Source organism: Urocitellus parryii, chromosome 9 (assembly GCF_045843805.1).
Source record: "Urocitellus parryii isolate mUroPar1 chromosome 9, mUroPar1.hap1, whole genome shotgun sequence".
In the NCBI taxonomy this organism is placed as follows: domain Eukaryota; kingdom Metazoa; phylum Chordata; class Mammalia; order Rodentia; family Sciuridae; genus Urocitellus; species Urocitellus parryii.
This window is the reverse complement of record NC_135539.1, coordinates 130,419,776-130,434,157: the sequence shown is the minus strand read 5'-3', so window position 1 is coordinate 130,434,157 and position 14,382 is coordinate 130,419,776. Positions and strand designations below refer to the sequence as shown.

General features: G+C 41.3%; 1 protein-coding gene across 1 annotated transcript in view; it reads right to left on the bottom strand.

The window, feature by feature from the left end:
* Niban1 (niban apoptosis regulator 1) overlaps positions 1-14,382 on the bottom strand; it is a 138,619-nt gene that overhangs the window by 67,250 nt on the left and 56,987 nt on the right. The window contains exons 2-4 of the mRNA XM_026392838.2: positions 12,249-12,379; positions 8,981-9,112; positions 5,368-5,482 (exon numbers count right to left, since the gene is read on the bottom strand). Coding sequence (XP_026248623.2) covers positions 5,368-5,482; positions 8,981-9,112; positions 12,249-12,379 — 378 coding nt within the window. The remainder of the gene's footprint in view (positions 1-5,367; positions 5,483-8,980; positions 9,113-12,248; positions 12,380-14,382) is intronic.

Sequence of the window (14,382 nt, the reverse complement as noted above, 5' to 3'; positions counted from 1 at the left end):
TGAAGACATATTGAAACACAATCTCAACACACAGGTCTCTTACCTTAAATACTGACTTCAGGCTGGGAGGGTATGTGGGGCAGGCCCTGGGATGGAACAGGGTGAGGGACATGCTAGTTCGGACTTCTGTCCATCCCTCCACCAGCCCTCCCACCCCCCACCTCTAGTCTCACTCCATGGCTGATGTCACCGGTGTCATCCTGACTGCCGGCCCGTGGCTTCTTCTCTCTTACCTGTCCTTTTAGTCTGCTCTCGAGTAGCTGTTGCTGCTAACAACACCTCTTCACTTCTAAGAGCTTCTGTCTCCCCATTTCCTGTATGTTTTGTTTTGTTTTTAAAGCTATTTCTTCTCTGTCACCTTGTGGTTCCTTTGCTGTCCCTCCAAGTCACATTAAGTGACGGTGTTTGCGCTGGTCTTCAGTGGTTTCTACTCCACTCTGTCTACACCAGCCCAGGGTGAGCTCATCCCCTCCGTGACATTTCCTATCATTCCTGGACTCCCCAAGACCCTTCCCGCCTTCCTTCCTGTCATGCTCTCCCATAGAACATTCTCTCTCTTCCTGCAAAAGTTGGTTCAGAAGCCACCTCCTCTGGGATGCCTTCGCCAGCACCTCCTCTGCCACCTGAGACAGAACTGGGTGCTCCTTTCCTTGCTCCCCAAAACCACTGTGATGACCGGTTGCCATGTCTGCACCCACACTCAGGGGACAGTGGTGGGGAGAGTGAGGTGAGCTTCCCCAATGATTCTCACAGTTGCCTCCCCAGGAAGCAGAGCCACCACCCTGAACGGTGGGCTCCTAGAGGGTAGGGACAGCCTCTCACGTGTCCTGGTATCCTCAGCCCACAGCACAGTCAGGGAAACCAGGAGACCTTTAGCATCAGAGTGTTCAATCAACAGATGTGCTTTGTTGGCTTGGGGAATTTTAGAAGCCCTAAAAAATAAGACTTATGTTTTCACTCCAAATCCTTTCCAAGCAACGCATGTTCAACCAGGTTACTCGGCAGAAGCCTTGCCTCTGCGTGACTCCTTTCCTGCATTCCGGTTACAAGCCACTGCACATGGCTTAAAGTCCCTGCTTCTTTCCAGAGTCACAGAGAACATGCAGAAGGAGAAGCTGGTTGGGTGTTCCCTGTGTAGAGAATGAGCAGGGAATGGGAGGAAAGAGGACCCCCTAGAAGGTTGCAGAGAGCCCTGGCATACAAGAAACTCATCGTTCATAGTAATGATGAGATGGTGAGAAGAAACGTTTTAGTTTGAGACCATCCCATTTATTGATTCTTGATTTTAATTCTTGCACCAAAGGAGCCTTATTAAGGAAGTTGGGGCCTAATCCTACCTGATGGAGATTAGAACCTACTTTTTCTTCTATTAGAGGCAGAGTCTCTGGTTTTATTCCTAGGTCCTTGATCCATTTTGAGTTGAGTTTTGTGCATGGTGAGAGATAGGGGTTTCATTTCATTTTGTTGCATATGGATTTCCAGTTTTCCCAGCACCACTTGTTGAAGAGGCTATCTTTTTTTCTCCAATGCATGTAATCTGTGAGGTGAATAGAGAGCCTACGTCTTGGGAGCAAATCTTTATCCCTCACACGTCGATAGAGCACTAATCTCTAGGGTATGTAAAGAACTCAAAAAGCTAAGTACCAAAAAAACCAAATAACCCAATCAATAAGTGGGCCAAAGACCTGAACAGACACTTCTCAGAAGAGGATATTCAATCAATCAACAAATACATGAAAAAATATTCATCATCACTAGCAATTAGAGAAATGCAAATTAAAACCACTCTAAGATTTCATCTCACTCCAGTCAGAATGGCAGCTATTATGAAGACAAACAACAATAAGTGTTGGCGAGGATGTGGGGAAAAAGGCACACTCATACACTGCTGGTGGGACTGCAAATTGGTGCAGTCAATATGGAAAGCAGTATGGAGATTTCTTGGAAAATTGGGAGTGGAACCACCATTTGACTCAGCTGTCCCTCTCCTGGGTCTATACCCAAAGGACTTAAAAACAGCATACTACAGGGACGTAGCCACATCAATGTTTATAGCAGCACAATTTACAATAGCTAAAGTGTGGAATCAATCTAGATGCCCTTCAAGATGAATGGATAAAAAAAGTGGCATGTGGCATATATATATATATAAAGGAATATTACTCAGCAATAAAAGAGAATAAAATTATGGCATTTGCAGATAACTGGATGGAGTTAGAGAAGATAATGCTAAGTGAAGCTAGCCAATATCAAAATGCTGAATGTTTTCTTTGATATAAGGAGGTTGATTCATGGTGTGATAGGGAGTGGGAGAATGGGAAGAATAGATGAACTCTAGATAGGGCAGAGGGGTTGGAGGGGAAGGGAAGGGGCATGGGGTTAGATGGTGGAATGTGAGCATCATTATTATCCTAAGTACAGGTATGAAGACACAAATTGGTGTGAATATACTGTGTATACAACCAGAGATATGAAAAATTGTGCTCTATATATGTAACAAGAATTGTAATGCATTCTGTTGTCATATATAAATAAAAAAAAATTAATGATGGGAGGAAGGCCCAGAAGGAGCCAGTTCCTGGTAAGTTAATAAAACGGGATTGACTCAAGGACAGAACAGACTTCTAGGGGGCATATACAGAAGCCCTGTTCCACTGTCCTGGGACCTGAAGGGAACAGAGTGGAAGCACTGGGGACAAAAGCTGGCCTCCAGCACAAAGCCTGGCACACAGTGACTAAGAATGAATCGCCATGTGAGTTAACAAACTAATGCGTGAACAGCGGCATGCTGTGGACACCTCTAGATGTCACAGCATCCTATCAGCCCTTCTTTCTCCGCATAAAAACCCTGATTTTCAGTTGGGCAAATGACTGCATGAAGACTGTTACATATTTCCAGCTTCCCTGTAGTTTGGTACCCCATAGCTACTAAGTTCTGGCCAATGGGATGTAAGTAAAGTGGCGTATGTAACCTTGGAGAAAGGGAATGAACATCTCTCCTTCTGTTTTGTCCTCCCTGTTGCCTGAAATGAGAAAGCTGTGGCTGGAGCTCCAGCAGCCATCCTGGACTCTGCTACTAAGGTCCACACAGCCTAGAAATAAATAGGAGAAAACTAGACAGAGCCTGTCCCTGACAAATTTATGGATTTGCCACACCAACTCTGGATTAAAACCCAAATATTTCTAGCAAGAACATAGAATGCATTGATATTAATACCTTAAATGCATATATGACTATATGACCGGTGTGATTCTATATCATGTACAACCAGAAGAATGAGAAGTTACACTCTATATATGTACGATGTGTCAAAATGCAGTTGACTGTCATGTATATCTAATTAGAACAAAAAAAAAATAATAATAAAAACTGTGTATTTAATTGAATTTTTCTTCATGTGCAGCAAACCAGGATCTAACTAATAAAATGCCAAATAAGTGAATCACTTTAGCAAAACAACAGTCGCCTTAATATTCATAAGCTCCGGTGCCTTTTCTCAATCAAGCAAGGTCAATTCCTTTTATCTTGCCTAAGTTTCTTTTTAGTAGAAATACTATCACATAGTAAGTCCTCTTGATTAACATGGTTTTGTGAATCAATTCTCCTTGCCCTTTCCAAGATGTCACAATTTTGTACAAACAACTGAAATCAACTTTGACCCTCTGCAATTAAAAGCTTCAGCAAGACCCATAAAATCCACTCCTATTAGCCTAGAGTTCCCTCACTTAACCTTTTACAATAATTTTTCCAAATGCCATCCATCTGCATATTTTCTGAATTGTATCACAAAGACATCACAAATGACCTACTATAGAATATTCTATTTTTAAAACTCAGGAGGCCACACCATATGATAAAAATAGTCATTGAAATGCCCCAATCTGAAGCCTTGGGACAATGGCATTAGTCACATAAGCCTTGTGTTTTTCATTGCTTTTCATTCCTCTGGTATGATTTCATCAACAAATCAATAAGTATATTGTCTGTTCCGATGGATTTCCTTGAAAAGTTCTGGAGAAATTCTGAACAGCCAACATGTTGGTATTCCATTTCTAGCTATAGCTCTGTAGTCAGGATGGCAAATAAATAAATGTTGAGAGAAAATATAAAATATAATAATGTGTATAGTGCACATAAAGTGTTGTTTTAGCCTGAATTACTTAGTAATAATTTGTTAATCTAGGTTTATGATCCATGTACTAATCCCATAATTGTGTTATTAAAAACACTATGCTAAGCATTCTGCACCAAAATAACAATTGATGGAATGATTACATTTTCTCCCATAAATTATAATGAAATGATTGTGCCTATTAATAAAAACCAGGCCTCTCTTCAAGAAGCCAAGTAATTACTATGTGGTATGATTTATACAAAGCCAGATGGAGCTATCACATTATTCACAGTTCATGAATCTCTGTGAATTGCCCTATTTAGTCTATACATTATCCATCACTTTCTCTCTAAGAAAAAAAAAAAGGAGTGAATGAGAATCAAAGAATGTTAAAGCTAGAAATATCAGAAATACCCTTTTAGACTTTCAAGTTCAAAGCCCCATTTTAGAATTGGAGAAATAGAAACCAGAACGGTTCAGCAGCCTGCTCCTCTAAAACATTTGATAAGTGGCACAGTGAGAAGTAGATAAAAGTCCAGGCTCCCAGTTCTGAGTTCCATGCTCTGTCTATGGCAGCGCTCAGCTTTATTTATAGACAGGTGAATTGATACAGTGCCTTTTAAAAATTTTTTTACATATTAGCTATGAATTGCTATAATATTTAAATTCGTTTTTTTTTTGTCAATTTGGGATGTTTAATTGCATATCACCCCAAAATTAGAAAGACAATAATCCCCCAACAGGGTCAGTCTTGTTTATTGAAAGAATGGGATTGTGCTTTTCACAGACTGAGCCCTACCTGTTTATTTCCACTGCTCTGGGAGGTGCTATCAAAGCCTGCAATATGTTCAAAAGCTTCCAGGTACTTGACCAATAGCAAATTTTCCATGTGCTAGAAACACGTAACTGATTTGTGCAATACTAAATGGGACATCAAATAACAGAAGTGGTATAACGTTGGCTAAACAAGAGAAACGATGTCAACCCTTTGTCTGTGGGGCGTGGGTTTCTCAACCTGGACATTACTGATTTTTTTCTCTTCATTGTTGGAGACTGTCCCATGCACTACAGGATCTCCAGCAGCATCCTGGCCTGTAGCACTCCCATTTTAATCGTAACAACCAAAATATCTGCAGACAATGATAAATGGCCCTACAAAGTTAAATTCCTCTTCCCCATTAAGAACCACTGCTCTAGCTCAATAAAATCAGTTTAAATTTTCTTCCTTGAAAAAAGAGGCTCAGTGACTTACCAATAGGGTCTGGGAAATGCCTGTCAGACAGTAGGTTATATTCATCTTCTGATGTTAACACCTTGCCACCAGCTGGAAGAATTCGACTTTTAGGAGCCGCTCCCTTCTGATAGGCCTGGGAGGAAAAGGCATAAGTGAATGAATTTCTTCCCCATTTGGATTTTTTGGAAAGTCATATTAAAAATGGACACATAGACACAGATACACATACCCAGAGACAGAAATCTCCACACTAGGTCATTGAGTTAGAGCCATTTATTAAAAAAAAAAAAAAAAAAAATCTGCTCTGCATACCTGCCACTTGCAAGGCAGTATCTAGTACTTTTGTGTGATGGTTACAACATGTCAATCAGGGTCCCTAATCTCGGGAATATTCCTCATAGATATGCTCTCGAATAGGAAAAATGACTTCAGCAACATGCACACGATTTTTAATTTATAAAAGTGCCTTTAAAAAAAATACACACCCCAGAATCATACACACCGCATTTACCATTTCAGTCACTAATGCCGAGTCATTCTGATAACCGAGAAGGTGACAACCTCACAGTTGCTGTACAAAATGCTCGGTGACTGATGTGGACCAGGTTCAGTGACCAACAAGACGATGCAACAAGGAACTGTTATGATGGTTACTGGATTTCCATCAGAAACTTTAAAATGTTGCTGTGATAAAATATGCCAACGGCTTGGCCCTCAGATGTGACTGTTGGGCATAAAATAGTTGAGATGGTAGTGCAGTTTTGTGACATCAAACCATTCTGGCTGGCAGACAGGAAGCTCTGCTGTTTAAGAAATGCAGAAGAGGCACAGAGCATCACTAGAGCAGTTAGGCAGACACAGCCACAAAGTCACCCAGATGAAGTATGTGTGCCGGAAGGGAGATGCCTACATCCAGGCAGAATTTTTGAAAATAGAAACCTTAACGCAAGCTGAGAATTGAAACCAAGAAACTGTGGGACCCAAACGCCCAAGTGTACTCTTGGGAATAACTAAAATAACATTGATCTAGGCAACAAACTCAGAATAACAATAACACATTCTGCATCAGTAAGATAGCGAGTGAAGAAACCCAAACTAAACAAACTCTCAGATATCTAAGAAGTTTGTTTTCATACTTGTGAGAACCATCCATCAACAGCGTCAACACATCTGGGATCCAGAGCCTAACACAGGACAATCTAAATGTATGGTTTGGAGAAATTTCAGAAGCAATTTGATTCAGGCTGGACTCAAATGTGAATTGTTATTAGTTATAATAAGCTCATTGGCTTTCATAAACATTACATTGTTTAATCCTAAAAACAGAATAATGAGTTAGGTATTATCTCTATTTTACAAGTGAGAAAAATGAAGCTCAAAGAGATTGAATCATTTGCCGATGGCCCAGCAGTGAGTAGGTAACAAATCCAGGATTTTCCTCATGTCTGTCCAGTCCCAGGGCCAGTGTGCAGAGGGCAGGCTTACCAGTGCTCCTGCTTAGTTACCACGCAGAATTGGACTCACAATAAAACAACAGGTAATTTATAGGTTCTTAATGTGCGATTCTGGGGTGTGTATTTTTTTAAAAGCACTTTTATAAATTAAAAATCATGATTTTATTAAAACTGTAAGCAATGATGACAAATGGCTGGAATTTCCCTTCAAATATCCAAGTGAGTTTATAAAAATGTGTGTTTATTATCAAATTCAGTCATTCTATCTCAATGACCACAGGTTGGTAGAAAGTAATGGACCAAAAAAAATAAATAAATAACCCATCAGTATCACTCATAAATTTCAAGTTGAGGGAGCAAGTTTTCAGAACCAAGAAGTAAAACAAACCACCAAAATTTGATTCACAGAGAAATTTCAATTAGCGTTAAATGTAGCAAAAACCTTAGTAAACCAAAGAAAAAGCCCTTCAGGGTTTCCTCCCAATTTAGTTAGAAATAATCATATCTGCACAACATTGGGTTCAACCAAAGGCCTGGCTAGGTGCTAAATGCCTCAATAAATTTATTTATTGTAAACAACAAAGGGATCATGCATTCATTAATGAGAAAACTGAGGTTCAAAGAGATTTACAATTTAGGTAAGGACATATCCCTAGAAGCTGGCAAACATGTGACTCAAAACCTGACAGATTAACCAATATGCTACACTGCCTCTCCTCAAGCTTCTCTGAAAGGACATTATAAGGGGCCGTAAAAAAATAAGGCAGGGCTGGGATGTGGCTCAAGTGGTAGCACGCTCGTCTGGCATGCGTGGGGTGCTGGGTTCGATCCTCAGCACCACATAAAAATAAAGATGTTGTGTCCACCGAAAACTAAAAAATAGATATTAAAAAATTCTCTCTCTCTCTCTCTCTCTCTCTCTCTCTCTCTCTCTCTCTCTTTAAAAAAAATAAGGCAATCTGTTATTACTACCATTGCAATTTGCAGTGTATTAATACTTTGCTTCTGAGTACAAATTAAGTGTTGAATGAAATCCTAACATAGATAAGTGGAGAAAGAATAAACTTAGCCAATGTTGAAGGAAGTAAGTCTACTCAAGAGAGCACTTGAACCTCATCCAGTAGCCTGTGAAATATGTTTGTGCTATATTTTATTCCTAATTTCTGCCAGAAATGGGAAGGAAACACATAGGTCTGCTTCCTACTATGGTTTAGTATCAGGCAGATGGCTCCATACCATGCAGCTTGTTCTGACCGCTCTTGAACTTTGCAGAATTTTAAACATGTTATGATCTTTAACTGGTAAATCGTAATTACTCATTTCCAAGGAAGGGGTTGAGGATTTATGTAGATAAAACTGTGTACAGTCTGAGATCTGAAAGAAGCCATTGGGATCATTCAACCAAATTTTCTACTTTTGTGGCCCAGAGACAGCAGGTCACTTGTCCATGAGTTCAGTTCCAATGAGTGGCACTTGACCTAAACTGTACTCTCCCAAATTCGCTGCCCAGTGTACTTTCCCTCGTGTGTTACATCCCTATGTGGGGAAAGAAATAGGAACCAAAAAAAACCAAAGTCCTCTCAAGGTCTAGTCATTTTATATATATCATCTTTCAACCTTTTACAAACAAGAAAAATATCCAGGAAAAAAGTCCAAAGGCAGCCGGGGGAATAATCAAGAAGTGGAATAAAGTATGTGGAGTGTTCTAAATTCCCAGGAACCCAGGCAAATCCCGTCACAACCTTAGTGAATAAGTAACTCCTCTGCCTTCTGTCACACACAAGGCCTAAGAGTGGGAAGACATGAAGACAGCAGAGGGAAGGACGTCCAGCCAGTGACTGGGAAAGACCTGGAGGCTGAAGGACCGTGGGAAAGGCTCCTGTGCGAACTCAGCCACTCTGCGCAGCCTTCCCTTTTCACACTCACTTGTGATCTTGTGCTCAAAGTCTATCTTGTCCCCAGGACTGCAAACATCTGTCTAATCAACAGCTATTTAACCAGAACCTTGTGTAACACTTGGCCCAGAATAAAAATTCAATAAATGTCATTTTAATTGAAATGATCCCCGAATGAGTGCTTCTTGCACGGATCTGTGGCAAAGGAGAGGACGAGCCGATCCACCTCGCCAAGGGTTTAAGAATATTGCGAGAACCTGGGGTAACAGGGAAATGTCTCACCTCTCTGTTCTCATAGCTTTCCACAGCAAAATCATTCTTAACCACAACGTATCTGTCCTTCCATTTCCGTATGTCTTCAGCAAACTGTGAGAGCTCCGCTTCGTACAAGACGGTTCCTGGTTCCAGCGGTGGCTTAAAGAAGATGGACAAAGTTAGCCATCTCAACAAGAGAGGACACACTGGGTTACCATAGCCTTAGTCCTGGTGTTTCAAGGCCTGTTTGAGGAAATCATGGTGTGCAGAGAACCTGGGGAAATGGTCGTTCCTCCTCTCCTCCACCATCGCCCCTTCCTCCTGACCAAACACAAATATTTGTCCTATTGTTATTTTTATGTATTAAAAATAACGTTTTCATTTTCCTGTATTATGCTGTAGGTATAGGAGCATATGGTAGAAGGGATTATAACAATCAAGTTGTACCTTGCATACACATGGCACTTAATAAATGCTCGATAAGCTGTGGGGGAGAGGGAGTGAGTTGGGATAATGTAAGCTGTGGACATCTACCCCAAATCCCTGGCATGTCTCAGGGTAATTTCCAGAAAATCAGAAGAATGAACAGGTGATTCCTCGATTCATCACACCTCCATGTGCGCCTCAAGAGCCAGTGCTCAGTGGCTTTCCCAAAAGCCATGGCAACCCAGGCTTACAAACACTTCACCCCTCCTCACACTCCTTGATATCCTGTTGGGTTCAAAAACAGGGAGGCATCAAGCCAGCAAACCTCAGTTCTACCTCTCCGATTTAAAAGGCTGGGCATCTCTCCTTAACTTTGATGACAGATGTGGTACAGGGGAATCTCCAGTAGATTCCTACGAAGGTCCTCCATTGGGCTTGCTGTGTAGGGATAATTTCTATCCATCTCATTGTACAATTCCCACCTTATTTCAAAATATAGTCCAGCAAAGTGGCTTAAAGTTCCATCGTGACAGACAATGTGGCAGCTTGATATCTTGCCTGGTTAAAAGGTCAGAGAGGCCAGGCGCAGTGGCTCATGCCTGTAATCCCAGTGGTTTGGGAGGCTGAGGCAGACGGGTTGCCAGTTCAAAGCCAGCCTCAGCAAAATTGAGGCGTTAAACAACACAGTGAAATCTTATCTCTAAAATAAAATACAAAATAGGGCTGAGAATGTGGCTCAGTGGTCGTGTGCCCCTGAATTCAATCCCCAGTACCAAAAATAAAGGTCAGGGAAGACCTCACTCCCTTGTCAAATGAGGTTGGAACCAATATCAGGGGAACTTCATCTTCTTACATGCAGCTTTCCTCAAGCTGGGCCATCAGTGGATAAGCTTGCCAGGCTAAAAATGTGAACTCACCCTAGACTTACTGCATCAGATTCTCTGGGGTGTGGACCAGAATTTGCATCTATTTTGTTTGGGGACAGGCTGGTTTCAAAGTCCTAGGCTCAAGCACTCTCCCAATGCTGGGACTACATGCTTGTACTACCAGCCAGCTCAGAATTTGCATTTTAAACAAGCTCCCTAAATTTTAAGAACCAAAGCTTCACAGGGATTCCTATCAGCTCTCCCTACATACCCGTGTTGCTGAACCTCGTGGCTAACAGCCTCTGTGTGGCGTTTCACCATTTATCACCCACTTCCTCCTTGAAATCCTGTCCTCATTGGCACCTTACACGTTCCTGATTTTTCTCCTACTCCACAGGCTGTTTTTTCTTAGCCCACGTGTCTGGATCCTTCTCCTCTTTCTGATGTCCAAATGCTGGTGGGGCCAGTACTCTGCACCTCTTCTCTGCGTTCATTCCTCAATTATATCCCATGACTTTCCTCCTGGTTATAAGACAACAACTCCCCAGATGGCTCTTCTCCAGTCCCAGTCTCTTCACTGAGCTCCGGATCAGAATACCCAACTGCCTATTCAATATTTCTATAGGTGTATGTAAAATAAGCATCTCAACCTTGGCAAAAATGAACTCAGGCCTCCCATTCACTCCCGAGTAAAAGGCAAATCTATCCACTTATCACTCAGGTTAAAGACCAAGAGATCCGCACTCATCCTGTCCTGCTAATAGCAAGTTCTGTCACCTCTATCATAAGTACCTCTTCTCTCTACCACCACCGCCCTCCTAGTTCAATTCCTCTCCACTCTTCTCTTGGGCTTCTGCAGTAGCCTCCTTGCCAGTCTCCCATTTCCCCTCCCTTCCCATAGTCTATTCTCTACCCACCCTTCATAGGTCACTCTGTCTTCAGTAGCCTCCAGTGGGATTTCCCTTTACATTTAAAACAAAATCAACCCCTTCTGGTGTCCTACAGGTCTACACAGCCTGGTCTCTGTCTGCCTCTCTGTAATCGCTGCTCATCCCTGTCCCCTGCACACAGCACTCTGGGCACGCCAGCTTTCCCACCCTGACTGCAGGGTCTCTGGTTACTCTTCCCATGAACTCTCATATAGCTGTCATTCATTCCAGCCATCCCTACAGAGGCCTTCCCTCGCCTACCAACTTCCCCAAAAGAAGATGTCTGCTTTATTTTTCTTTGTGGCATTTTCCATGACCTGACATCACCCGATGTTTCTTTGTTTGTTAGTTTATGGCCTGACTCCTGTGTTTGAATATAAACCCCAGGAAGGCAGAGAATTGGTCTCACTCTCCAGTTCTAATTTGCATTAGCACTCTGTCAGAAACAACAGTCTGACAAGGAGGTGCTAATAAATATGTGTTGAGGTTAAAGTTAATAATGGGGCAAAATAATAAGAATACATTAGAGAGCTCAAAGAGAAAAATCATATTTGATCAGGAACCAAAATAAAAATGCCCATAGCAGAAGACACTGCAATTATGACTTTTAAAAAACTGAACTTTCCTACAGCAGGTCAGATTTCCTGATATCAAAGCATCAGTGTGGAAAAATCACATACTAAAAGTGGACTCGTGCCAGTTTCTTTTTATATGGATTACACCATCAGCAAGAAATCATACAGGGCTGGAATTATAGCTGAGCTGGGGTTGTAGCTTAGTGGTAAGAGTGTTTGCTTGGCACATGTGAGGCACTGGGTTCAAATCTTCAGCACCACAAAAAGTTAATAAATAAAATAAAGATACTGTGTGCATCCACAACTAAAAAAAAATTAATGAATTAAAAAAAGAAATCTATATATTCTAATTTCTAAGCAAACAGGATTTTTTGAACATGAATGATTTCAGGACATATTTTTTAAACTACCATTCAAATCATCATTTATTTCTGAAACATTATGAACTATAAAGCTTTCTTCAGTGGGAGAAATTCATGAGCAAAAGGTCCATAGTTACCTTGGTCTTCAAAAATTGTGACGTTAAATCTCTTTGCTGTTCTACTTCACTGCGCACGTGATTGCCGAAAGCCACCGAATACTGGCGACTGTAGTATGGACCAAAGTTTTTGATGGCAGCCTCAGTTTTCCCTGGAAAAATATGAAAATTATAATTTTAAATGTAGCATCTCTCACAGAATAGACACCAACTACACAATTCTCTCAACAGTCTCCTTCATGCCACTGTTTCCCAGGGATTCGTTCCCAGCCTGTGTTCCCTGATAATGTCCATGGCCTCTGCACCTGCCTGGCTCTCTCCCTCCCCTCTGGCCGCTTTCCAAGAGACTGCAGGAACCTAAGGCTCCTCACCCAGTAACCAAGAGGGGTTTTTGTCATATGCCATGGGCACAAACTCAATCATCCTCCTAGTCCTCTAAGACCATTCTGCCTGGTCTCTCTACTTTGCCTTGCTCTTTATTCTCCTGCACATCCAACTGTTCAGCTTCTTACTCCCAACCCTCCCACAGTCCACCCTTTCAACTCTGCATACATGTCTCTCCATTTTTCTCCAGATCCATGAAGTTCCACCTCTAGACTTTCAACCCACAGTCCTGGATAAAGCAACAAAGAGTTTCCTCTAGTTGTGGTCCTCTGCTTCTGACTTTTCAAGATTGTGTATGTATGTGTGTGTGTATGTGAAAGAGAGAGAGAGAGAGAGAGAGAGAGAGAGAGAGAGAGAGAGACTGAAAGCATTATATAATCACCATGAGATCAAGGGGGGGAACTTTGGTGTAGGAGTCTGGGGACCTCGATTGTGGTCCCATATCTAATTGTGAGGCAGAAACCAGCTGTCTGACCTCAGCCGACCCACTCAGCTCTCCAGGCTCCAGTGTCCCATGCCACATGCAGGTCTGATCACAGAGGTACAGCTCCCTCACAACAGTGATTGGCAGCTGCCATAAATAGTCTATCAGCACCAGACACAGAATGAGTCTCAACCACACGTGGAGAGTGTGAGGATTAGAAGTAGAGAGAGAGTTGGACCCTGGGAACTTCCTCCTGCTTTTCCAGTCCCTCCTTAGCTTGGGGAGTATGTGAGGCGGGAAGGTGGGCCAGAAAGGGCAGCTTAGAAGTCCTTCTGTAGCAGCTTAGAAGTCCTCACAACATTTTAGTACTTTCTACAGAAGAAAGAAAAAAAAATGTGAAGTTTCTCTGCCTGTACCAACAAGTAGTTAGCCCATGGAATAGGATATCAGCCTGAGGAAAAATAAACCTGACATCACATTCCAAAATATTTTTTAAACACTTCATGTGAACTTGGCATAATTTTTGTTTTCCAAATTTGATATTACAGTCAACAGAGAACTATTAAAATATAACTTATTGGCAAAAATTGTTTAAAGCTATTCTTCATGTAATATTGCAGAAATAAGTGAAGCATTCTAATCTAGTGTACTGAGGTACTACTCTATAAAAGAAGTGTACAAAAATCTGTTTGTACACTTAGGAAATTACCACCCCAAACATCCAGAATATATGAATACCCTCCCTATATGGATAGAATACTTTTGCTCAAGCATCTTAGTCTTGGGATATGTATGAGATAAAGGAGAATTCTTTTGCATTCCTTTAGCAAAATGACATTTACTGGTCATATTTATGGGCTTTAGTAATTATTTCTTGTAAGGTCCTTTGAGACCCACTAATAATAGATTCTGTAGACATGCAAATAAAAGCTCCTATAATTTCAATCAGGCATGCTTTTGCTTGCTTTGTGAGTTTATGGTATTATAGTTAATCAGTATTTGCATAATACTTTAATATGCTCAAGCTTTATAACCATCTAATTGGTTATTATTTTATTAGCTTTTATTACCATGCAGCCATAGTAAAATTCTATATCCTTGTCTATAATTTTCTTACATAGGAGTGGGACATCCCACAATGAGAATGAGTCTCTCTTTACCAAAACAAAATGATTAACAAAATTTGCCCTTTAGCTCCAAGTGAGCACTGCTTTCTGCATCAAAAATGCAGACTGTTAATTGCTGATGCTAACTTTTGCACTCTTGCAAGCATTTGGATGGAAATAAAAGGAGGTTGTGGTCATTTTACCATGACCTCTATAGAGCGTCAAAAGCTGACCTGCCACA